The following is a 26,070-nucleotide window of genomic DNA, read 5'->3' as shown; positions in this document are numbered from 1 at the left end:
AATAGGTACACATAAAGGGCAAACTTTGTGCCAAAGGGTCACATTTATTTTTATATGAACATTTTAATGAATCAAAACAAACACTCTGGTTATGAAACAGCTCCCATTGTATTGTTGTGCATGCGTTCCTATAAATCCAATAAGAAATTATAAAATACAAAAATATTGTTCAATTAATACACCTATTGTAGCTGTGATATGCTTTTGTTAATGCATATAGTAGAATAAATCAATCTTATCAACTATTATGGTTGCATGCAGTGGGTGAAAAAAACATGGAGTTATAATCCAGTTAACAAAATTGGGTGATGTTGGATGTTTTACCTTGTTGGGGTTGAGTTGTTTTCTATCCACAGGTGTTGAGTCTTTGATCATCACAAGGACATCCTCTCCGCAACATTGACCGTAAAAATTCTGGCAGCCAGAAAAATATGTTTATTTTACATGGCAGCATAACATTATTGATGTCATCGTTTTATCAGTTAAATATCCCTTTTTATGTACAGTATTTCTTTGCTAATGTAATGCAGGAAGCCGATCTGCATGGATACTTTGATCTACAATCACAGTGACACATTTGCATACTTTTGAGCATGTAAATCAGGGGTGTCCAAAGTCTGGCCTCGGAGCCATTTGCAGACTGCTCGATGTTCAATCATGAGAGTGAGCTGTTTTATTATTCAAAAAACAGCATGAGTTCTGCCATCTTACATCTTTGTTTACAGTTCTATGCATGTATTGTTGATAGTTTTTCTACCCCTTACGCCATTTAAATTTCCATAACCATTTCTATAGGGAGGAACAGAGCACTAAAATGGGTCTGAGCTGGTCAGACAAACTGCAATTTGCATTCACACACAATGGCTTTACCCGATGGTTTTATTCTGAAGAACATTACATTTTGCAAATGCAGACCCGAAGCCTAGTTTCTTTGTTTCTAAAGCTTCAAGTGCAAAGGAATCACATATGTATGGGTCATTAGACAAGTAAAATACTAAAAGAATAAATAATGTGCATATTTGTCTACAAAATGTGTCCTTGCATATTACTAACAGGGCCTTAGAACAAAAATATCTCAGACAGTCAGACTGGGTCCTTGGGCCTATGTTGGGAAGAATGCAGGGGTGTGTTGTTTTTGGAAACGTAAGATGTCTGAAGTAACGAAAGCCAAAGTGAGTATGGCATCATCTGGACCAGATAGATAAACGTGAAAAGCCTGATGTGGGCATCGAAAGACCACCTGGAAGATGCATGACAAAACCGCCCGAGATGATCAGGCCTGTATGCTATGTTTAATTTGTGCGCCACACAGAAAGGCATTGGAGATGGCACGCCTTTGTAGTTTATTCATATTAGACCACCTAAGGGACAGTGCTGATATTATCCTATAACTGGACTTTACACTGGTCAAGGGCACGGTAATCTCAGCCGGGATCCTGTATTGTGTTTTTTTTAATATCTCTGGAAGCTAATATACTTGGAGGAAATTGCAATCTGTGTGTGAGTTCTTCTTCAATGCATTTATAACTTCCTATCAGGAGAATTACTGAACACGCCAAGGTTAATCTTACGAAGCTAAAATTTAAACTTGGTTTCCCTGGCCCACATTTGGGGTTAGATGTCCAGGTAGATCCTATTTTCCAACAGCTGAAATGTTCAGATTTTAGACAATGACAGCATGTTTTAGCTGTTTTTTTCTGCTCACATGTAACATGAACAAGATTAAGTGAACAATCTTTGTCATTTTTCTTCATATACCCTAGACACCTTATACTGAAGACGTAATTGCCTCACCTCCAAACGGTGCGATATCTCAGGCAGGTGCGTGATGGCTGGTTCCTTGTAAATGAATTCCCGCTCATCCAGATCACCAAACTTGCTGCCATAAAAACCCACCCGGAAGTAGGTGCCGAACATTCTTTTGTGGCCCTGCAGGAAAATGGCAGATGAAATACATCTCCTGTAAATGATGACTTTTTCTGTATACAGATAGATCCTATTTTTTATTTATATTTCAGAATGTTTAACTACAAAAATAAGTGCAGACTTATTGTTGCCTGTAGATTTCAGGTTAGCCAATAGAGGGCATACGTGTTTTTTTTTTAAATTTCAAATAAACCAAAACTAAATGAAAAAAATACATGACCGTATTTTAAGCAATATTAAAAACAGTACTCATTTAGAAATAGCAAATAATAACAAAAACAAAGGTTAACAGGTTAAAAACAGGGTTTATGATGCTGCAGGTTGATGCAGTAGTAACTTCATTCACAACTCTTTGCTCTTGTTGGTCATTCATAATCATTTTTATGCTTTTATTACCTTCTGAATGATGTTGTCAAATGCTCTCTGCAGTTTGTCATGAGTGAATGCCAGCTTCTTGAATTCCCTATGTGCCTCCAGGATAGGAATGATTACCTTATAGACCTCATTAACTGCCTCATACAGACCCCCCTGATAAGACAAGAAACAACTCTGTTGGTTACCAGAGTGACGGGAGCGCCAATTTTTATGCGATAAGTGATAGAAATGGAGGGAAATGAGGTGGGGGCTTGGCTATTACGTTGCTGAACAGCTCGGCGGCCTGCTCCAGCAGCCCCACAAGGCCGTTCTCAGTGAAGTAGCGGCCCGAACACACACCGTCCTCATCGGGGGACAGGATGTCGTCTGACACGGCCGACTCCTCCAGCACATTGGAGGAGATGCTCTGAGGAGGGAAAATCCATGAATCCAATCAATCACTTAGCCCTCTTAATCAAATTAGCAATCACGTGGCTGAATTGAAATGGAGGAGCAGGAAATGGAACTAATGTGATGACCCTACAATCAATGACCTGTTGACTGCTGGAGGTCAGGATGTCTTGCACATACACACCTAATTGTTACACGCGTGTGTTACAGCTCATCAATAACAAACTCAGCACAAGTGCACATTTACTTTTTCATTACCAGCAGGGAAGTTCTTGCCATTGGAAAGAGATCTGGCATTTATTAGTTACTTGTACGATTTTTTATTTAAAGCAAGCCCAATATGGTTAGCATGTCGGCCTCACATCGAGGGTTCAACCCTAGATTTGGACCTTCCTGTGTCGAGTTTGCCCAAGGAAGATGAATGAATGAATTTATAGATTTTCTTCATAAAAATATAAGAAACTGATTTTTCTGATTCTATAGCCTTGAATACTAATGATAATATAATGATTATTACTGTATTTTCATTATTATTGTTTGTATGATTCATATGACATTATTTAATTTTTGTATCTATCATGCATCATTACAATATGTATGAAATAATCACAAGGATAATACGATCATAACCACAAATTAAAAATTTGAAATTAGGATTGTATTTACAAATAATTGACTATAATCTGTACATTAAAATTTGATTATCTGTACCCCATATGGATTTCAATGCAATAATTCAAAAATAATAAAATAATTCAATTGCATAGTGGGCAATTTCTCTTATGACTTTTGATAATAATCCACATGAACACGATTTTCTGACTCAGGAAAGCAGATGATGTACAGGTAAAAGCCATGGCTCTATACACTAGCCTTGCGAGCATACAGCTCCCCCCACAGGACACGTTCAACCAAATTTGGACAACTTGCAACGAGAGAGGTGTAACGTGTGCGTTCAATCAATGATCTGTGTATGTAATATTCCATATATTCTGTTATTCACCTGAAAGGTGACACTGCCAATAGGCAGGTACTTGTGATCTTCCAGCATGCTGAGATACTCAGCCACCAGAGCAGCGGCGTGCACTAGACACATAGCCGACTCAGTGTAGCACTTTCTTTTGCTGTGCTTCTCCGCCATGTTTTGCAGCCACGTCAAACGCAGGTCAGGAGACGTCTGGTAGCCTTTTGCTATCCTGGTTGAACAGACAGTTGGGAAGCAGGATGTCATTGCTATTGATTTAATTCTTAATAAAATGATAGTTACTACTAAGAGTATTAGTAATAGTAGTTAATTCCATCATAAACCTCTCATTTCAACTACATTCGAGAAGCAAAATATTACTCTAGTTCATGCAGTGAACTACAAATAAAATGAAAATTGTATTACAGATGTGCAAAATATAGGAAGGAGTCTGATATTATGCATGTACAGTGGTGTTGACGTAGTATGAGTGAGCCCTACAAGGAGATTAAAAATGAGCTATTGCTTGGCCACAATTTAGTTTTACCATATGCTAAATGGTGGAGGCAAACTTAATTCCATTCATAGTATGTCTGGCAGATGGGTTGTTTCACCCAAAACAAATTTTAAATAAATTGATCAATTACAGTATTAAGATGTTCATCAAATAACAATTGAGATGACAGTCTTGAGAAATTATTTTAAAAAAGCGAACTACATTCAGACAGAATGGATGTTTTGATTTTTTTAACGTTAATCAATGCATCTGGAGATCAAATGTTTTCTTTCCTTTAGAACAAGTAATCTTAAACTTGATGGATTGAATTTAATTGAAAAGTGTATACAATTGAAGACCAAAAATAAAAATACATGGACTACACATTGGTCTCCACCAACCTGCTGTTTGCATTTGCATGTAAACAAAAGAGTCTCAGAAAGGAGCCAAAGTGTTAGCACATGGTTGCCATGGCAAGACAGTCAAACAGAGGCAAACAAGCCAGAGAGAAAAAAGGGAGAGGAACCCAGGTGGAAAGACAGTGCACGAGTTACCTGTACATAAGGTCCATGAGCATCTCAGGGTCTTCTTGGAACTCTCGCATCTTTACAGTGTCCGACAAAATGCTGTTGAGGTTCCTCAGGAGCTCGTCTACCTAGAGACAGGGTACTGGTTGAGGACATTGCATTTTGTACAAAGAGAAGCCTTAACCAATAATTAATAAATAATTATGGCCAATATCATGTCAAATTTACAGAAACCACATCCACAACTAAGATAACTGAACTGGTAAAAGAAATTTAAATAATGAAATCCAACCTAAGAGGCTGATTATTAAATGTATTCGTTTGTGCAAATAATAATGTAACGGAACCTGGCGGTAACAGGTTTGGCTTCACTTACCAACAAATCAAAGGAGGGAAAAATATGTCTGTTTAAATGAAGTATTTAAAAAAAAAAAAAAAAACTGATGTTGATCAGTTAAAAAAAACGAGTGGCAACTTAACAGTCCTTCAACCTGTAAAAACTCCAAGCTCTCACTTTTTTGTTGTTGTTGTTGTTTTTGCAGACAACACTAACTATAAAATGATACCCCTCCATTATTTGTGGACAGATTAGAAAAACATTTGGGTAGGTACATTTTAGATATGTGTACACCTTTATAACCTTAGGTTTATGTGTATATGATACCTGCAAGGGTAACTGCGTGTTTTGCATCTCTGCATCTTCTTCAGCGTAGGCCAGGATGGTGCGCAGGGAACGTCTTAGGTGTTCCTCCTGGAAGTCTGAGGACTTCCCTACAAGCGAGGCCAGCGACATGGTGACCTGCATTTTCACTCTGGAAAAGTTCTGCATAATACACACAGACACAATGACAAGTATTAACCTTTTACACAGTATTCACATTATGGGCAATGAATTCATCATCTTAACACACATAAAATATGTTCTTATTCATATAAAAATGTAAGTGTGTCTGTGTTATCAAGATGTAATGTGTTGTCTAAATATCATAGTGCACATTTCTAAATGTGTAATTATTAGTGCTGTCAACATAACACATTAATCCACATCTAGCATAAATTTACTTTGACGCTGTATGTAAATTTATTAAGGCACGATTAATTATGGCTCTTCCCACACCCTGCAGTTTGGACTCCCAGACATCATGTGCAACTCTCTCTCACCAGAGACTCATTATTGTTGCCCAAGCTGGCCCAGAGAGTCAAGTTGAAATCTTGGTTGTCAGGCGAAATTTAATTTGGGGTTTTAATGGCCAAAATGGGGCTCATTGAGGTGGAGGGATGAGCATGAACTCGCCTGGCCGCTTGCTGCAACCCATTATGGTCGTTTTCGAGCATGTTGGTTTATACTGCTCTGAAGCTCCAGGCACGTCATGCCACCCTCATGGCCGTCCGATGCACACTATTTACGGGCACAACAGCGCAGAGGATTGGCATGAAATCCCTGTTCTCAGACGAAACTTAACCGTGGCTTTTCAGCCCAGAGTGTGGCACTCTGAGGCAGATTTAGTGGTGCAATCCCTCCAATTCCTGGAGCGTTCCCAATTGTGGTTTTCATGTGGGTGAAATGCACATAAAAACAGTACAACAACCTATTGAATAACTCTTCATATTAAAGAAAAGTATCAAATATACCAAATTCTGGCATAGAAAGTGACGGCCAACCACAAGCAACATGAACACCATGCATGCGTGAATTGGTCCATGTTAACTTGAATGAATAGATGTAGAGGGCATCGCAAAACACTTAGCGTAATTCCCTAATATTGTATCTATCACGGTCCTGCCAAGAAACAAAAAAGTGACATTTAAAAAAATGGTGTACAAATTGAATCTGCACCCAAACACATCACAAAGATATAAAATCAGAAGCCACTGTGCCTTGATTATGTTGCATCTTCTGCTTGTTGTTGTTACTACATCCATTCTTCACACTACCTGGCAGTGACATGTGGCCACATGTGCATGCTCAGGATGTGTGTGCGCGCCTGTGTGTGCGTTTGCGATGAGCGCCATCTATCTCCGACATGTGCGGCAAAGCGGGAAATGATCCCCCATTAGCAGAGACATAATCACCCATGGATCATCTCTACGGCCCCATTCTGTTCAACTGAGCATGGAGCCGCGGCCTAACCAACCCATCACTGCCCCCTAATGCACTTGATGTGTGGCTGAACATGTGTGTGTGGTCAAAAAGTAGGCCTATTTAATAAGATTTGTTTCATCACTTGACTTGACTTGTGTTTTATCTCATTTGTTAAATAAATGTCTTAAACACAAATATCAGCTTTGTATCTTTCTTTCTGTGTGACCATGATATTAACAGAAGATTGATATTCGGAGGAGATTTCTATTTGCACGGGTCACATGGCTGCTAAACTGATTCCCATCACTGCATCTTCTGCGTAAACAAATACAAGTGAGTGAGTGTGTTCTTGTGTGCGTTTGTTTGTGTGTTCAAGTTATAAACGCAGGAGTCTGACTTACATTACATATCAACAAAGGAAATATAAAAAAAGCACGCAAAGTTAACGATGGCCCATGGCCTTTTAAAGCGCGTACACATTCCTTGCACATAAATGTTTTTGGGATGCATGGAGTTTATTTGAAGAGCAAAACAAAACTGTCAATGAAATGTGATTTGCTGAACACTTTCGCTACTGGGTTTATTCCTAGTCATGACGCTAGTTCTTGGTGTAGAAGTTTGAGAACCATGCACACATAGACACCCTGTGGAAATAAGTTGGTGGTACACTGATTCAAACCCATATTTTATCTGTTTTAGTCTAAAGCAACTCCCTGGCAAGTCTGTTTTGGAACATATTTTTCTTACTAGCAAGAGGCACACCATCTTTAAATATAAAGAAAATAAACCAACTAAATATAGTAATGACGTTATGCGGTGTTTCTTTAGTGAGGTAGGTAAATTACTGGTTAGAGTGGCGTTCAGAGCAGCTGCATAGGCTTTGCTACCTTCTGTTGCTCGCTCCGCTGGCATGAACGTTAACTCAGTTTTGCTGTGTGGGAAAATAACCCTCTCTATCATTTTTTAATTTAATTCCATAATAATTTAACCATCAATGCTATTATCGCTATTTTTGTTTATGACGTTCAACTGCCGAAGTAAAAACGGTAGAAACGTTGTTTAAGGTGAAAGATTGATTCCAATCTTTTTTTGTAAGTTTTGTGTTGCGAAAGAAAACAATATCCTGTGGCAATTGATAAACCAGTCAAAATCATCAAACATTATTTTTATGATTATTGCTAATGTTTGTGTATTGTGTCCTGTTTCCCTGTGTGTAATAAGCAGCTAATACAACAATAAACCAGTTGCAATTATATCATATTGTGATCCTGGCGTATCGAGGTAAATCGTATCATTAGTTTAAGCCTATCATTCCGTCACTAATGTCTTTATTTAAACAGGGGTAAGAGTGTGGAGGAGGCTGACAGTGAGACATATCTCTGCTCTGTATTCACCCGCACATCCGTCAGCAGAAACTTTTTTTCCCACAGAGCACCCAAAATAGAAACGGGAACGACATGAAAGTGGTCTGAGATGTGAGTATGTTTGACTTGAAGCACACGTATCATGAGCCATTCTCTGCTCTTATGTGCAATTCAATTCTATTCCTTGAGGTTAGATAAGGAGTAAAAGGTCAGCTGCCATTTGCTTTGGTCTGTCCGGCCCGATAACGCGGAGTGAGTGATCAGACGATGTCGGGCTGTGTGTGCTTACACTGGCGTTGCTGTAGCTGTATCTCATGATGAGGTAGAGGGTGGCACACGCCTGACTTCGGTTCTCGTCCACGGGGCTGCTGCAGTACTGGAGGACTTTTTGGCACAGGTCGGCACACTGTTCAGCCTCTTCTTCAAAAAGCAGCTCGCCAAACTGAAATGTAAAATTGTGTAAAAAAAAAAAAGGAATTTCATGAAAAATATATATATATGTATATACAGCAACAACACCTGAGGTTAAACTACTAAAATCAAAGAGTTTTATTTATTCTCATTTTAATACTATACATCCATTCATCATCTGTAACGCGCATCATTGTAAGGGTTGCAGGAGCCTATCCCAGGTGACTTCAGGCGAAAGGCCTACAACCTAGGCTGGTTGCCAGTCAGCCGTAGGGCACACAGGCAGACAGACACCATTCGCACTCACAATCACACCGCTACCGAGCGGAAATCAATCCCCCGCTTTCTCACAGCTGGCGCTTAATATACATCTATATAGAAAATAGCTTTTCTCAGCAAAGTATGTTATCAATCTGTCCGGGAGCTCCAAAAAACAACAATGTGGGGTACCTTAACAACAAGCGCCCTGAGTGTGCTGAAGGTGTGTGAAAGGAAGGTGGTGCTCTGGTTGCAGGTGAGCGAGTGCAGTAGCACCTTCAACACACCACCCACCACGCTGTCTTTGCAGTCCACTAATGGCACTGCCTGCAAAGAAAACACAACATGAGGGAATGTCCAAATATATTTTTTTGCCTCAAGTACAGTTAAAAATGTCATTTATTATTTAAAAATTGTAATCATAATTATTACAGCCACTTCAATGTATAATGTACTTTGAAAGAAATACTACTTAAATGCACTGAGGACACTTTGGGGAGCAGTCATTATAGAACATGAGTAACACACTCTCCTCCACTTGATCCTGACCTGCACAACGGTTTCCAGTAGGTCCAATACAATAAGATTTGCTTCTGTGGCCAAGTTTCCACTGATCAGAGCCTCCTGATCCAACTCTGCCTTGGTCCTGGTATGAAATTATAGGATAAATGGAAATGTTCGGAATGGAAATGTTGGCACATATTTCAAGAAATGAAATACAACACACTTATCATGTTTGTCGTTGGTCTGTCTCCACTGGGTGAGATCTTTCCTCCAGCGCAAGTTTTCTCTTTGACCCATGGTTCTGTCCATTCCTAACAGAAAAAAAAAAAACATTTTAATTGAAATCATTCTGCATATTAAATTATTTAGACAGTACTTTTGAATGCCATTGATTCCACCAGAACAAATACCATCATTTAATCAAAATGGAATAAAGAAATAGCACCTTAGGCCATATTGAGATGTTACAGATAAGGTTGTGGAAGTCCAAAATTGATTTATAAAAAGAACCTTTGAATGTGTGGTCTCTCAAATTGCATGTTACCTCCGACTCGCTTCATCATTTCCCCACGGGCTCCCATCCCTCTCAGCAAGGCTTCTTCCAGCTGGAGCTTGGCTTGCTGGGATTTCTGTAAAGCCTGTGTGCTCACTTTATCACTGCTCTGGTGAGCCTGGACACATAAAATATAACAAGGCAGTTGATGACCAATAATGCCAATGAGCAGACTCGCTGATTCAACGTAAACTCACCCGGTACTCAAAACAAGACACGCAGATTGTAAGCAGCTCCAGCAGCTTGTTAAGCTGCGAGGGGGGCATGTCTACAGTCCACCGCTGGATCAATCCCGGGTCAGCGTTTTTCATCACCCACAAGAAGCACACCAGCAGGTGGCGGCTGGTGTCTGCTGCCAAAGTGGCTACAGACTTCCCATGCTGGGGAAAAGAAAATGTTGCTTGACGGGAGATGAACATTGATCCAAAACGTCAAATCAAACTTTGAATGAAAAGCTGAATGGATAAAACTTTTTATGCCGAAGACAATGACGAGCTGCTAAAAATATATCTTGGATGACTGTAAGATAACGAGACAATTGCCAGTTTTTATCTGATAAGACAAAAAATGCTCCATATTTTGTCAATGCACCATGAAAATGGAACTCAAATTTTCTGCTTCAAAAGGAATTCAGATGCAGAACGTTCACACATTGCAAGGATGGCTAGCTCCCTTTTTTCCTTATTTTCACAAACTTGAAAATCCACCGTAGACTAATTCACCTTCATTCTCCTGATGATGAATTACGACTCGAGAGGTCTACTGCTGCTTCACTTGTGTGGCAGCTCTTGATAAATGTGGCCATTATCGCCCAAGCACTTTTGGGTGTCCCACCTCGAAAACCTCACATACTCACAGCAGGACTCGGCTTTTTCACCGAACCAACATTCACGGCTTTACCACCCAACCTAGCTGTCAAAATATCAATGAGGAGGGGAAGAAAAAAATCATAAAAAAAACATCGATCGGAGCGGTTGAAGGACTTCAGCTGCCATGTTTGGAACGATGATGAATATCAAGCCGTGGGCTGTATAGTGTGAAAGTCACTTTTCCTGCAGCTGTGGTTTTTCATACAAAAAAATTCCAGGGGTCAGGAAAGTGCACTTCTTTCAGGTAAATGTGTAGTTTGCTAAATAGATACTAGACCTGATGGATGTACAGTTTTTCTCAGATAGGGCAACTTTCTTTTGTGACTGCAATACCCATTAAGTATTATATTTTCCTGTGTGTATGTGGATCTGACAGTTAATCAATCTACCTCAGTGAACTTCACATATCTGGCACAACACACACATGCATACAGTATACACACACTTCTAAAAACAGCATTTAGTTGACAGTTTTTACCATGGATGCCATGGAAACAAGAACGTTCCTCCCTAGTGTGTTAAAGGGGTTGCCAGCAATTGCCATGGCTACAGATTGATTGATAGGCGGCACGCTGTCAAGGTCATCCTCAGGTCCACCACTTTTGCTCTTTGCGCAACGTGCATCAGACACTGTGGAGAGAAACTCACAGGTTAGTTTGTAAGGTTTACAACATTAGATAGACCTATATAGCATCTTACAAAAAAGCAACCCTTCACATTTTTTGTAAATATATTTTATCACATCTCATGGGACAACATTGGAGATAAGAGTCTGTTAAAGCAGTGAGCGTACAAGACTGTATCTGTATTTTCAGTCGCCTGAAAGTAACCCAAAACAAGTCATTACATTCTTGGCAACAAATGTGACTACGCATTTAAGTGAAAATATGCAAATTAAAAGGCCCAATCAGCATTTTTCCTCAACAGTGTCATGTGACTCATTAGTGTAACAAGGTCTCAAGTGTGGATGTGAAGCAGGTGCGATATATTTGGATCATTTCTCTCCCTCTACCATAGCTGCATATGTGCTACAGATATATTGTTGAGGTAGACTACATGGAGGGAACCATGAATGCCATATCTGTGATATGATGAAGTGAAACAATGCATAATCTTCCTAATTCTAATCTAATTTTGGAAACTTGGCCACAGATCAGTATATCAGCATGGTAAAGAACCCAGACACAGCTTTAGGGTGACCGCTACATTGCTAAAGAAGATGAAAGACTGGCCAGACTTAAACCCTATTTGGCATCGCTACGCCTTGTCCACATTATTCACACCAAAATATCTGAAGCTCATTAGCCGGTCAAAAACTCATAAATATAAATCACAGGGTTCAAAGAGGGGGAATGTTCTGAAAACTATGGAAATGTATTCACTATTGTCCCGCGAAAAGATTTACATCTCTAAGAATTTGAAATTTGCACTCACTTTTGGAAGATACTGTATTTAAACCTACTAGTATGTATGCACAAATATTCTTTCGGTACATACATTTTATATATGATGTACAGTATGTTAAGTCTGTATTTTAAAATATTGAATACCAGTGAAATCCAGATAGTTGGTGGAGTCAATGATGATGCCCACCAGAGGCAGGTAAAGCGCCGCCATTTTGGCTCTGACTTCGCTCTTGATGCAGCGATGATCAAGATCATGAGAGCACAGCAGGCTGAAGATGGCATTGATGGCCTTCCTCTGGACCTTGCCCCTGGGAACAAATGCAATCCATACAATTCCTCAACATGGCGACACCGCGCATTAAATATGCATATGGCCTTTTGCCCCCTTTTTCATACCCCTCTGACTCCATGTCGAGAGCTGCGCTGAGCTCGGTGAGAAGCAGGCCGGTAAGGTAGTGCTGCTGCTTAAACTCATGAGAGAGTTCAAACAAACCCAGGATCCTTTGCTGCTCTTGGAAACTACATGAACCAGAACTCTGTAAGAAGATACACAATGCAATCCACACAAAATACAAATAATTATAATGCATGCATGTTCATTAAAAATGTGTGTTTGTTTTTTTAGTCATTGCTGACTTTTGTGTCCCCCGTTTTACCAGTTAACTGGTTATTTAGTTATGGATTATTCTTTTTTTTTTTTTACTCAATATGCTGAGTACAAAATCTCCATTTGAATTATATACATACATTTACATTTCCTTTTCAATTGGGCCAGGGTCATGACAGAAAAGCTGATTACTAGATCGACCTGTAACAAAATGAATGAAACTCAAAGAGTAACCAGGCACAGACCTGCGAGGAGATGGACGGGCACGGAGAGGCGGGAGCCGAGGCTGGACTGCTGAAGAACAGGCTCAGGTTGAGGTAGTGCTCGTGACTGCAAATGATTCGTAGAAATTCTAGACGCATGCTGATCAGTGTTGGCATTGACACACTTTTGGCAGACATCTGTATGAGACAGAGGACAGTCAGAGGAAAAAAAATTAACATGGAATCCGGTGTGTTTTCTATTATTTGTGCATATGGATTTTTTTCTCAGTAATTATTTTTTGTCATCTTTTACAATTAATCATTTCTTGTCTTATTTAAATGTATTTATTCAATTTACTTATTCCTTACTGTTCTTAAAAGATGCTGTTAATTCATTTTAATTAACTCTTGCTCAATGACAATAAATGCATTCTGGAGCTGAAATAATTCTAAATTCTGCATTGCCGCTCACTGTTATATCAGAACACCTAATAACCACTGCCAAAGAATCTCTTCATGCAATCAGCAACATTGAGTGAAGATTCAAAAGCAACTATACTTTCCGGGAAATTTCATGACGCACAAAAGTTTTTATTAGGAGAAAAGATGAAGTGCTCTTATTCTTCACTGGGAGTGCTGGAGCCTATACCAAATGGGCAGTCGGTAGGCTATAACCTCAATTGGTTACCAGCCAATTGCAGTATGTGCGCTTATATCACAGCATATTATTACAAGTCCCAGATACAATGAAAAAAAAATCCCCAAAGTGTCAGCGACCTGGCCCACTCTTGCCAGGCATTTATATTAATACATATCAAAAACCGTCAATCAAAAATCCCTCAAGTCTCTTGTAGTTGATGTATTATCATTGGGAGGGTTTACCACTGAGCTTTACCTGATTGCAGTAGTTTTTCACCAGCAAGAAAACGAAGCCTCGGTCCATAAGAGAAAGCAGGTCATAGACGAAGAAGGCCAAGCTGATGTTAACTTTCTCCGCTTGCTCTACCTCCTGAAACGGATGTCAACTTATTGGAAACGGTAATGGTTTATGCAAAGCTAAGTAGCATCACCTTCTGCTGCTTGACTAGGATAGTCCCAATCTCAGCCGTGACCACAGAAACTATGGTTGTAATGTCGTCTTTAAAGCGATCTGAGAAGCGGCTCCTCCTTGGCATGTTGATTTGGTCCAGCTGAGATATATGCTCAGCCATGCTTTTTACCTAACAACAACACAAATATACCACCAGCTGTAAACAAAGTAATACATATATTGCAATGACCTCAGCACAATGTTGGAAATTATTTAGTGGATAATAGCTCCCCCACACAAAAAAAACCGCGGGCGTGGCATGCTTAATCATGAGGAAACAGAGGTGTAATTATTCCGTTATTCTGAATACCTGTCACTAAACAAAATAGAATGTACGACTAGAAATAAGTCACACTGTATCAAAAAAATACATACATATATTATTGTCTAACACAAAATAAAAGTGAAAAAAAATATATTTGATTCATCCATCAAGTGAGGTCACTGTAAAACAAGTATGGCTAGGTGAAATTAATGGAGAGGTTGAGAATAAATGTGAGTGATGTTACGCCTCACTAAAACAAATTGAGAGAAGCATGAAAGATTCAGGGTCAAACAATGAACTACACATATATGTCTCAAAAAGTCACTTAAAATGTACTGACCAGCAGCTCAAAGAAGAACCAGGCATATTTGTATGCATTCTCCCTGCACACTCCCGTGCTGACCACCATCTGCAGGGCCAGCTCCTCATGAAACTGCTACAAGAAACAAAAACACACAACTTATTTACAAATAAAACATTATTTTTCTTTTACTGTGTACAACTTAAAAATGAACCAGGAAAAAGCTTGTACCACACTGACATCTTGTGGACATAAAACATGGTATCGTTCTCAAACCACTTTGCCCTGAATTACATTGTTGCTAACATTGCAATATAATGAGAACAACTACAATATTTACATAGCATAACTGGCTAATTCTGGAACAATGTAAATTACGTAATACGTCTGATATATTACATTAATCCTTTGATCATTTATAATTATTCTAAAATAGTTTCATATTAGTTACTGTCATTATTTTTCTAATTAATAATTTTATAAAACATAACAATATTTTAGCTTAGACATATACATATATATATATATATATATATATATATATATATATATATATATATATGCACACATACACATACATACACATTGAGTGAGTTTTTTTTTTAAAAAGCTGCTGAAGTATTTTTGGAGGGATGTTATTACAGAAAAATTGTTAATATTAATAAGATTGAGTCTAAATATATTTGGACTCTTTTGTATAACCTAAGCAAACATGGTTACACTTCTCACTGCATCTACCTTTCTGTTAGAAGGCCTGGTGCTTCCTGTTTGATTTTGATGGCTGTTTGTGTCCAAAATAGTTGACATGCGACTCCCTGGAAGATTGTGGCCCTGCAAACAAAACCATACACACTTAAATGTTCCATCACAATGAGCATGATGGATGTCCTCATTATAGCCTTTGGCTACCAACCTATTACAATAGCAACTGTTTACAAAGTTTTGTGTATACTTCAGAGGTGGAGTATTTGAGTCACATGACTTGATTCGAAACAACTTACTACGCCTTACCCAAGAGCAATGACAATAAAAACCTATTCTAGTCAAATTTCTCCCCACAACTTTCTTGATTTTAGCCTGATAAATGGGTGTTTGTGACTAGAGACTGACTACTATACCTATGGTTTGCTCATACAACATACGACTTAATCCCATCTCAGGTATACCTTGGCAGCCAAGATGTGTTTGACCTCAGCATCCTCAGCAGAGGAGTGCGGTGCGGGAATGTCGGGGTTGCTGCTGCTGCGAATCCTGGACTGCAGAAGCATGCTGCCTATCGTGGTTGCAGAGGCTCGTCCCATGGTGCTGTAACGGCTCTCTGCAGATGGCATTGTACCACCCGTTCCTGTTTCCGGCCATGCACACACAGTCCAGCAATGTAGTGACAAGTTCAGTGCGAATTTATCAGGTTAACTAGTTATTTTGTTCATGTCTACATCAGTGGAATATCAAAGGAAAATCTGAATGATTAGGCAAATCTTCTGAAAACATTGCAAAAATCAATTTTTTTTAACATGGGTTGCAAGCAGTTAACTAGGTTCACCGGTCACGCCTGTTTATGGGGCCCAATAGAAGATACTGAATTTGTTATTGACTGTTCTTGTGCACCTGCTAAAGCATTTTAAGTATTGCTTCGTTTTCATCTGGTGGCCTTTTAATGCCAGGGAACTGAGTTCAGCTGTGTATTTTAGGTACATGTTCCGCACAGAAATATATTGTAGTGTGAATGTATTAGTGTTTACCATTTGGAATATCTTGAGGAGGATCAGGAAGACGAAAAACCCAGTACACATAGGTGGCCAACAAGCTGTTGCGTCCCTGCTGGTCCCTGGCCAGCTCTTGACTGTTATGGAGACTGTTGACAATGGACACCACTGACTCGAAAGCAATCTGGGCCAGGTTGGCTAGAAAACAGAAAATAATTACACATCTATTGGATGCATTTAAGTCAGTCATATTATCATCTTACCGGTCTGGCCAGCGATGAGCATAGGCTGCATGATGAGCGTGAACAGGTTGTCCAGTACCAAGTGAAGAAAAAGCACCATCGGCTCCAGGCTAGAAGACGACAGGGAGATAATGCTGAGCTTGAGCTCATGCTCCAGCTTATTTTCAGGAATCTTTTCCTCTCGGACACGGAGGGGAAATGTGGCACCACCCTCCAGAGCGTGACATAGTGTAAAGAACCGCTCCAAGTGGTTGTCCTGATTGGAAAAGCAAGAGAGTGGGGAAATGTACTTTCTACTTTGTGTAAATATTTTGAAATTCACTACCCTTAATATTGGCTGGCCACCAATTCAGGGTGTTCTAAGTCAGCTGGGATAGGCTCCAGCACCCCCCACAGCCCTTTTGAGGCGATACAGAAAATGAAATGAACTACCCTAAATCGTTTACACTTACCTGAGTGTGCACAGAAGACACAGCCTGAACTTCCAGATTGAACAATCCCTTGTGACTTTCCATCCACTTGACTAGGGGCATCTGAGAAGGAAGTTTCTGCACAACGGCAACAGAAGGCACCGTATTAAAACGCAGGACGCACTTTTTTAAGAGGAAAAAAGTGCTGTTCAGATGCATCTTTAAAAATGTATACTGTACCTCAGCAGTGTGCAGTGAATAGTTAGGAGGTAGTCGATCCAATACAATAGGTAAGCAGAACTGACCCGTGTGCAGTCTGTCGTTAATCCATATAGGCAGCCACTATATAGATGAGCACCAAACAAAATTATTGTGGAGATTTAAAAAGAAAAAGAAAAGACCTTGTTTGATGCTTACAGAGTAGCCAATGAGTGTTTCACAGTTGTTGCTCTGGTTCTGTTTCTGCTGGCAGCTGATGTGGTAAAAAGTAAAGAGCAAGTGGTGTCGCTCTGTTAAACGGGCAGGAAGTGCCATCTTTACCTCTTCGTAGAAATCAGGCGATCTGATCCCCCCCAAACAAGAGAGAGAGAGCCTTAGAGCTGTGTGATTCCCAAGTCATCATGAAAGTTATGCTCTAAAACCACTAACGATCCCAATAGGTAAAAAACTAAGGTATGAAGAAACTGTTGGATTGGCCCCAAACACTTTTGGAATTGATTTGTTTTCAATTCACCGATGAAATCATATCAAAACTTTACAAGCACATTGTATTTCAGCTGTTTTAACAAGAAAAACACTGACAGTTGATATGCAATTTAGCAGGTTACCAGATAGTGAAGACAATTGTACTTACTTATTATGGTAGGTAACAGGGGTGTACACTTCCTGCACAAATTCAGGCCCACTGGATTTGCCGAAAATGATCTAAGACCGAAAACACACAAAATTAAAATAAGTTACTATATTAGTACATGATTTCTATTATTATCTTTAAGGATGCATTAGGTATTGCGATCAAGGCAAACAGGTTTTGTGTTTTAGGATAATTTAAGATGTAGGAGACGTAGGTTACTCACAGGTAAAGCGCAGCTGGGGTCTTCTCCACTCATAAACTGGATTTTTATTGTGATGTTTCGTGCAGACGTCAATCTGTTGACAAAATTTAGCCTCTGGGGATATATGAAGAGCAGATTCCTGTAGAAGGCAAATACAAAAATGGATGTGAAACAAATTTGAAACGCCAGATGGCAGTGAAGAGACATCTGTGACTTTACAATAAGTGTAATCAATTGAAACAGGAAAATAGTTTAGTAGTCTAGCAGACCAAATTCTTTAACTAAGTCAAATTGGTCACATCAATTAAAAAAAAAAGTATCTCCGTTCAAATTTGATCAAAATTGTACATTGTTGTCCAAAGACTCCACTCGTGAAGAAAACATCATTTTCACAAGTTCAACTTCCACCAGTCGTTGGGATCAGTTGAGCAGAATTCACAGTAAGTCCACTCATCTGTTTACTGGAGTTGTTTTGCACGTAGTAAATATGAGAATTTAACTCATAAATGTAGGTCAAAGCTTGTGATAGCTTTTAGGCCAGCACAGAAAGCTTTTCACCGAGACAGCCTATCAGTGGTTAGTTATCATGAAAAAACCTCACAGTGTCAATCAAAAAACAAAGGCATAATGCAGCAAGCGATGTCATCTCTTGACTAATGAGTGCAGCCTGACTGTTTTCATTGACTGCGAGTTATTCGAGAAACAAAAACTGTAGCTGTTTGGACAAGTCGGTAAGTTTGAACCTCAGGCTTTTTTCTTTTCCCCTTTCCAAAACCAATGTTTGGAAGTTTTACACCAATGCTTTCAAGATACTCAAACTCTTCATAGATAACAATTTTACAGTTGTCACTGAAGCTCACCTGTAAATGTTATAAGGGACATAAACCTCACTGGAAGGGAACTCCAGTACTTCTTTGACATGTCTTATGTTCCTTTCAGCCACAGGAATGAGGGGGATGAGCTCAGTGGACAAACAGGCCTGAGGCAAGTCATGCAGTGGAGACATGTCCAGTTTTATGGAACCTGAAGGCACCAGGATATTAATATGATAGTTTGTTTTGCACAAGTAAAACTCAATAGAACATTTTATTAATATCAAAACATACCTGGTATCGTCTTGATTCGTCTTTGTGGAGTTGATGTTTTCTTAATCTCAGACAAAAATTTGAGCAAGTCCTCATCACTCAATCTATCTCCCTCCTGCCACAAAAAAAGAGAATAATCAGAACTTATATCAAAACTTGGCCTAACAAACACATTCACTGTCACGTTTAAGTACGGATGTTTTTTTAAATTCATTTTTCTTTCTAAACTGTAGTTTGGCTACACGGTCGATTGGTCGCCCGGGAGGTAAGTGATAATTACCATTTAAATCGTTGCTCAAATTCCCTAAATACAAACTGTGAATTACTATTTAGTCATACTTAATGCCCTAGTAATTATTAGGCTAAAGAAAAGCTCAACATTTCCCGGACTTTTATGTTTTTTTGTTGGAGAACTTGTTAAGACCCTGACTGACGTAGCTTCTTAAAGGGACAACGCATATACATTCACACGTCGGCTCAGTGAAACTGCTCATGGCCATTGTTGGCTTTTATTGATGCGTAGACCGTGTTGTTTTACCTTGTTTTGTCGCCGGTCTTTTGGTCGCCCGTTGTCGCGGTCGGGGCGACCAAAAGACGGCGACCAAAAGACCAACGACCAATCGACCGCACACGATAGTTTGAATATAGTTGTGGTTGTTGTGGGACTTAAACGTTTGTACCTTGTTCCAAAGTTACCCATCCATTTTTAACACTGCTTTCCAAAGTTAACTACCTTCTTTTTTACAGCCTCTTGACACAGTGGTTTCCAGGCATGGTTGTGTAGTGGAATGTATTTGGGAGATGGACAATGTATTTACATGATATTGATGGATCTCTGTAAGAAAGAGTTGCTTTTTGAGGCCAACCTGTTTGAAGATGGTGCTGATGGTGATGGTGGCAGGTTTGAATGCAGAGATGTTACATGGCTGCTCATCAAAGGTGCTGAAACGTTCAGAGTTCCTTCGAGGCAGTTGCGCTTTACGATCTATGCTGCTTGATTTACCTGTAGGGGAAAAAAACATATATAGATCATATGACAAAGTGATTTTATGGGAAAAGGGAAAGAGTGTACACCTTTTACACTGTCGGAATCAACGAGATCTCGATCGATGGTGGCGGTGCTGATGACTTCCATAATGTTGACAGTGGCCCAAGCGAATGGCATGCGGTAGCGACCTAGCCTCTGGCAGAAGGTCTCAGTCTGGCCTCTAAGTTTCTCCAACTTGTCCTTGTTCTGGAGGCCCACAAGCAGGAATTCGTCAAATATGACATTTCTCCAAAGTATGCATTATTATTTACTATTAGTACTAAGAGTTGTGCAATGGTGGGTGTTTACAACTCCTGTCATGAGGATTTCACTTTGAGTAAAAAACTAAGCGAGATGTACATCTTGCATTACTTAAGCCGTTATGAAGCATAATCCTACAGCATTTAAGTGAAAACATTTCAAGAACTTCAGATTTGTACCTTTGATGAATCACAATCCCTCATCATCATGTAGGGCTCCGCACATTCACCAATTTCGCCTTGTTGCAGGACTTTTTCAATCTGTAACAGAAAGTATAAAACCAATTCGCTCACGTTTTACCAAGAAGTTGCTTAGAAGCACCAAGTAGCCCCTAAGGACCACATGAATGGATGAATGAATAAAAAAATGTCAACATGTGCATATTGTTTTTGCATTAACGAGAATACATTATTTTAGTACTGTTTAGTTACATTTAACTTAACAGCACAATAAATATGTGTCATCTATTAGGAAAAAAATCAGCTTTTCAATACTTTTTTAGTAAAATTTCGTGATGAAAACCTACTCAGTAATGCATTTTAATATTGGCATGAGCTTGGTCATGGGAAAGCAAAGTATTTTTGAGGTAGTCAAGCACCAATAACCTAATGGATTTCCCGCTCACCTTTATGACCAGATAGACGTCCGGAGAAGGGTAAGTGACAGAGAAGATGGCTGACCGGGCCAGCGAGGATGGATCTACATTGGGAGTGTGTGATCTCAAGAAGCCTTTAAACTGCTCTGAGTTTAAGTCACAGTAGAAGTTTTCAGATATCTGAAGGAAGAAGATGGATTCTTTTGAACTTTAACTCATTATTAAAAAGAGTATGATATTGTAAGACAGCATTGTATAGTGATCCCTACACCTTGTACCCCAGTTAAGTTTGCTGACGTTGCTTGTAGAAATGGTAAAAAACATTCGAGGCAGAATGGCCAGACAACAATCTCATGGGTCAGCTCAGCCATTCCCTTTGACAGCTCATTTTGTGATGTTAAATAATTGAACAGTTGAAATTTTAATGAAGAACAGCAATTACAGAGATATACAAAAATCAAGTACTATGTTTAGTACCAAAGAAAACATAGCAGCTCACTATTGCGTAAAAATAAAATATGGTCAACAAAACCAAAATTTAAGTCATACTATTATCTATCTAATTGATGCAATTGACACCGATTGAGGTCTGATCCATTTTTCGTTGTACTACCCATTAAAATTAAAGGCAATAAGCAATAATTTCTAAAAGCGGACGCTCAATTTAAGCATTAACTGGTTCTGTTCTTGTGCTTCTAGTGTAAACAGCTGCAGTATTCTCATCTCGACCTCGGGCTATGAACAAAGCCACATGTGCCGGTCATGTGATTCTTGTGATGTGCTGGCTCTTGCTCCTCAGTGGGCTTCTTTCCAAGAGGAGCGACCACACATTCGACCGCAGCAGACTTGTTGGTTGGCCCAAAAAGAAAGCCAGATGTCAAATCCTATGCCGTGGAGTTGTCATTCTTTGTTTAAATGAAAACCTCATGTTGATAACAGGCCATGCTACAGGAAGCCAAAATGCTGCAGACCTAGGGGTGTGGTCACCATGTCATTATCAGTCTTCTGCTAAGCGGAACAAAGGTGTCAAATAAGAGCTCTGTAGTTGTGAGCTCATTGTTAATGGCAAACATTCACTTGTGAACGTCAGCCTATTAATCTTTAAAGTTTGAAAAAATATATAGCATTGTCTTTTTCACCGAAGGCCAGACTCAAGAGAAAATTCTGAAGTTATTGGTCTTGAAATGCGTGGTTTTGAGCACAAAATGTACCATTCTTTAATCAAGCCCTACAGCTACATAATCAAGAGTCCTGCAATACTCATTCATTTTCCATACCGCTTATTCTCGCAAGGGTTGCTGGAGCATATCCCAGCCAACTACGGGCACCAGGTGGGAACATGCTGAATTGGTGGTTAGCCAATTGGACGGCACCCTGCACAACTTGTTGCACTTATGATTGTTTTCCTTAAGATTTGCCCATTTAATTGAATTACAGTAAATACAATTATTAGTTAAATATATGTTTTCTTGACATCCTTGCTTCCTTTTTTTACAAACCATATCTTTTCTTGCCCCAGAGTTGCTTTTTATTCTTGCATTCAAGAACAAAAATAGTGCAACACTACAACCATTGCTTAAATTTGCATATTTGACATTGTAATTGTCTGCCTAAAAGATTGTGATTATCTTACCTTTTTCTTCTCTTTCAGGTCATACAAGGCCATGGTGGTAAATATGGGCTCAATATCAATCTCAAACCTAAGAAGAACAGATATTTTTCAGATATGCCGCAAGTGCTGAAAGGTACTGACAAGTAATTGAGATTTCATTCGGCACTAGCTCCGTCTCATATTTCTATTCTAGTTATTCTTATTTTGAGTATTTGCTATATCTGGAAGTACTTAGTGCAAAGAAGGGATGAAGCCAGGGAATACATGCAACTCACACAGCTGTCACGGCAGTGGATTATCGAGAGGCCAAGTTTGTGTTAGTGGATGGTGTGAAGGAGTGTGGAGGTGCTGTAAATGTGTGTTTATGGGGTGCTCACAGTATGCTGCCTGAAACCACAATTGGCCACGTCATTTAAGAATGCTCAATATGCAAGTTAAGAAAAAAAAAGAGGTATTTTTCCATTTAATACAACCCTCTGCTTATAAAGTCATAGAGAAATAATCTTCCTACTTGATGGACTGGCATCGGATCAGGATGCGGTCTCCAGTGTGTTCTTTGGGGCAGTCGGGGACGGGTCGGATCTCTACCGCGTCTTCCTGGAACACAAGCAAAGTATTACTTTTCAAAACTATAGATGAAAGTGTAGGCAGGATTGGGTTGCTAAATTTCTGTGTTAATGGAGTCAAAATGTAACCTTACTCATAGTTTAGTTTTTTTATATGTAAATGCATTGTGGAAAAATGATTTTTCTAATGTCCTTACCTCGTCAGTGGGTGGGTACAGCGCAAAGATCTCAGGGTGTCTGTTACCCTGGCGGCTCTCCTGGTTGAAGCGGTCCAGTTCTTCGGGGCTGCTAAAGGCCAGCAGCCCTCCCACCCTCTGGTCCGGAGTTAAACAACGCAGGTTAAAGTCTGAGGAAGTCAGGGTCCGGCCAGAGTCATCATTCAGCCTTGCTAAAGTCGGAGATTTCACCTGAATAGAAATACAAGATGAGGTTAAGGGATGTGAGAATAGATTGTATTTTTAAAAAGCAGGGGTTTTCAGGGCTCATGTATTCGCAATATTTACTCATAGCACCTTGACTGTAGCAACTGGAAGGGAATGCAGAACTCTTGTCAAGAATCCTTGAGGATTTTCCTTACCAATGTGCTTTCAAGGGGAAGGCCATTACTTTAGCTATTATATTAAACCTTTAACTGTATTTATAAATGCAAATCCTAATTTAATTAAAATGCATTTGAGAAAAGCCAACTATTCTGCGATTGTGACTTTAAACCAAATGATTGCCTTTCAGAAACCAGCTTTAAGTGTGCCAGTCAAAGAGAAGCACAACTGTATCTCACAGGACATTAACCAAAATCAAACTGACAAAATGGAGATGAATACAATCACAAAGTATAAAGTCTCTTTTGTGCTGTGTCGATGTTTATTTTTTTGTAGAGGCAAGACAGGACAAGGTAAATGTATTTGTGCAGCACAGCTGACCAAATACAATTACAACTAAGCAACTGGAGAATCCCTTCACTGCACCCAAATTCAAAAGCTCTCATGCAAACCATTGAATCATACGGAATGACTCAATCTCCACAAGCAAAACCATGCTGCTCTCATCTCTGAACCTCGAGCGACGTTGTCCCCCTCAGCTGTACTTGTCTTTTTCACTACCATCACCCATCACTTCCACATTTCCACTGTCAAGGACTGAAAATTGCAGGCTGCAACAGCAAACCAGACCATGACGTGCCAAAAGACAATCGTACTTTTCTTCTTGTCGCTGTCACACTCTATCTGGCAAGCAGATCATGGGAAGCTGGCTGCTCCAATAATGGCCTTTTGGTTTGGGTGATTAAGCATGGTAACAGTGAGGAGGAGGTGGTTGCTCGTGACAAGGACTCTGATTGGTTGGCTTTGCCTCAAGCCAAGAATTGGTCAATTTGAGACAAAAGCGGATGGGAGCTTGGCACCAAATGTGAGTTGGTGAAGAATCTCGGAAGTAATTAAAAGTAGAACTCAGTATAGATCGCTGGAAAGAACGTGATGCTCGCAACAGACAGGTTTTTGAGGTGAAAATATTGATTAAAAAGTAAAATGTGATAGGCTGGCAACCAATTCAAGCCTGCCTACTGCACATTGTTAGCTGGGGTAGGCTCCAGCACCATCACTATCCTTTAAAGGATAAACAGAATGGAAAATGAATAAATAAAAATTAATTTTAAAAAAATTTAAATATTGGTTTCCATAGTTCATAACATACCCTCAATACATGTGTATGTGCACTGCTACTGTTAAAATGTCTGTGAACAAAAAATGAACTATGATACTTGATTGCGCCCTATAACTAGCGACACAAAAAAAATGTGATTTTCATTTTCAGACCATATTGCCAAGCTTGACTACTCTAGAAGAAAGACATTGCTGTGTTGTCCACTTTAAACCACTCCACCCTCCCCACTGCTACTTCACAAGCCTTGATCTGTATGGACTGCCATGCTGCTCTGATTTCAGACATACTTGCCACTAAATAAAATTAAACCATAGGCGCTATATTGGAGTTCCCTGACTAGAAAGTATTAGGATCATGCTAAAAAGATGAATGTCAATATGACAAGCATGAGAAATAATAGAAATCAAACATGCCCAACATATACATACATGAGCCTGAACTAAAGGGAAGTATCTATCTATTGTTTGAGAAGAGCCACAGCATAAAGAGATTTTGTAGAGGTTAACTTTGGAGATTTTGTATTTTTATGAAAATAATTGAGTAACATAAAACGTATGACAAACTTAGCAACTTCAGCATAAAGAAAGGGAGTAAAACAATTTACCATACATCGCCATGCCACCTAGACCCTATTGTGGACAAGCAAGAATTTTGACAATAGCTGAACTAGATGCTATTTTAGATTTCGTCTCAGTTATGTCCAGCAGACGCATGGAGAATTTGAAGTGACTAACACAATAAGTATGACACAACAGCTATGATGCAAGTTAGAGCATTACACAATGATAGAAGGAAATGAGTGAGTCAACGTCTTGCCTCAATGAAAAAGATTATTTTCTAAAGAAGAAAATGTGATACATGAAGTTCTCTGAGTCTCCCCTAGCTGAGGTTTAGCTGTTATCTTAGGAAAACTTATTTGTCAATGGATTCTTAGACTAATAAGGGTTGTCGGAGTTACCGTGTGAATGCTGAATGAGTTTCTTTAAGTTATTTATTTCATCGAACAGTTATGGAGCGCAAAAAATATTTGCCCATCCCTCCAAAAGGATGTTGGCAAGGTTTGGTTTACTAAATGAGTAAAGTAAATCTTACTGGTGTTTCCTCTTTGAGTGACTGGACATCAGACTGAAACGTCTGTTTCTGAAGAAGCTTGTGCAGGCCTGCTCGCTCTGAATATGCACTCCAGCCATCCCCTTGGCACCTTTGAGGAGACACAAACCCACACAAAGTCAGTGACGGATGCACACACCAAAAACAACA

The 26,070-nt window shown here is 39.4% G+C and overlaps 1 protein-coding gene across 5 annotated transcripts in view; it reads right to left on the bottom strand.

The window, feature by feature from the left end:
* The window catches only part of dock8 (dedicator of cytokinesis 8), a 57,382-nt gene that overhangs the window by 6,878 nt on the left and 24,434 nt on the right, over positions 1 to 26,070 (bottom strand). For 4 of the 5 annotated variants that reach the window (XM_077599880.1, XM_077599881.1, XM_077599882.1 and 1 more), the window contains 39 exons: positions 25,903 to 26,011; positions 23,349 to 23,558; positions 23,097 to 23,182; positions 22,607 to 22,673; positions 21,004 to 21,153; positions 20,558 to 20,638; positions 20,165 to 20,324; positions 19,957 to 20,093; positions 19,112 to 19,205; positions 18,866 to 19,028; positions 18,027 to 18,144; positions 17,804 to 17,874; positions 17,368 to 17,512; positions 17,191 to 17,292; positions 16,993 to 17,088; positions 16,562 to 16,796; positions 16,335 to 16,496; positions 15,759 to 15,937; positions 15,331 to 15,423; positions 14,632 to 14,727; positions 14,007 to 14,156; positions 13,832 to 13,945; positions 12,979 to 13,134; positions 12,523 to 12,662; positions 12,271 to 12,434; positions 11,199 to 11,350; positions 10,049 to 10,231; positions 9,843 to 9,969; positions 9,522 to 9,609; positions 9,344 to 9,440; positions 8,987 to 9,121; positions 8,415 to 8,567; positions 5,343 to 5,501; positions 4,706 to 4,806; positions 3,695 to 3,887; positions 2,564 to 2,707; positions 2,323 to 2,454; positions 1,795 to 1,929; positions 325 to 414 (listed from right to left, as the gene is read on the bottom strand). In XM_077599880.1, the coding sequence (XP_077456006.1) occupies positions 325 to 414; positions 1,795 to 1,929; positions 2,323 to 2,454; positions 2,564 to 2,707; positions 3,695 to 3,887; positions 4,706 to 4,806; positions 5,343 to 5,501; positions 8,415 to 8,567; positions 8,987 to 9,121; positions 9,344 to 9,440; positions 9,522 to 9,609; positions 9,843 to 9,969; positions 10,049 to 10,231; positions 11,199 to 11,350; positions 12,271 to 12,434; positions 12,523 to 12,662; positions 12,979 to 13,134; positions 13,832 to 13,945; positions 14,007 to 14,156; positions 14,632 to 14,727; positions 15,331 to 15,423; positions 15,759 to 15,937; positions 16,335 to 16,496; positions 16,562 to 16,796; positions 16,993 to 17,088; positions 17,191 to 17,292; positions 17,368 to 17,512; positions 17,804 to 17,874; positions 18,027 to 18,144; positions 18,866 to 19,028; positions 19,112 to 19,205; positions 19,957 to 20,093; positions 20,165 to 20,324; positions 20,558 to 20,638; positions 21,004 to 21,153; positions 22,607 to 22,673; positions 23,097 to 23,182; positions 23,349 to 23,558; positions 25,903 to 26,011 (5,167 nt within the window). The remainder of the gene's footprint in view (positions 1 to 324; positions 415 to 1,794; positions 1,930 to 2,322; positions 2,455 to 2,563; positions 2,708 to 3,694; positions 3,888 to 4,705; positions 4,807 to 5,342; positions 5,502 to 8,414; positions 8,568 to 8,986; positions 9,122 to 9,343; positions 9,441 to 9,521; positions 9,610 to 9,842; positions 9,970 to 10,048; positions 10,232 to 11,198; positions 11,351 to 12,270; positions 12,435 to 12,522; positions 12,663 to 12,978; positions 13,135 to 13,831; positions 13,946 to 14,006; positions 14,157 to 14,631; positions 14,728 to 15,330; positions 15,424 to 15,758; positions 15,938 to 16,334; positions 16,497 to 16,561; positions 16,797 to 16,992; positions 17,089 to 17,190; positions 17,293 to 17,367; positions 17,513 to 17,803; positions 17,875 to 18,026; positions 18,145 to 18,865; positions 19,029 to 19,111; positions 19,206 to 19,956; positions 20,094 to 20,164; positions 20,325 to 20,557; positions 20,639 to 21,003; positions 21,154 to 22,606; positions 22,674 to 23,096; positions 23,183 to 23,348; positions 23,559 to 25,902; positions 26,012 to 26,070) is intronic. The other variant, XM_077599883.1, reaches the window with a different exon arrangement.

The sequence above is a fragment of the Stigmatopora argus genome, chromosome 5, assembly GCF_051989625.1.
Source record: "Stigmatopora argus isolate UIUO_Sarg chromosome 5, RoL_Sarg_1.0, whole genome shotgun sequence".
NCBI classification, from domain to species: Eukaryota; Metazoa; Chordata; class Actinopteri; order Syngnathiformes; family Syngnathidae; genus Stigmatopora; species Stigmatopora argus.
This window is presented reverse-complemented; position numbering and strand designations above follow the sequence as displayed.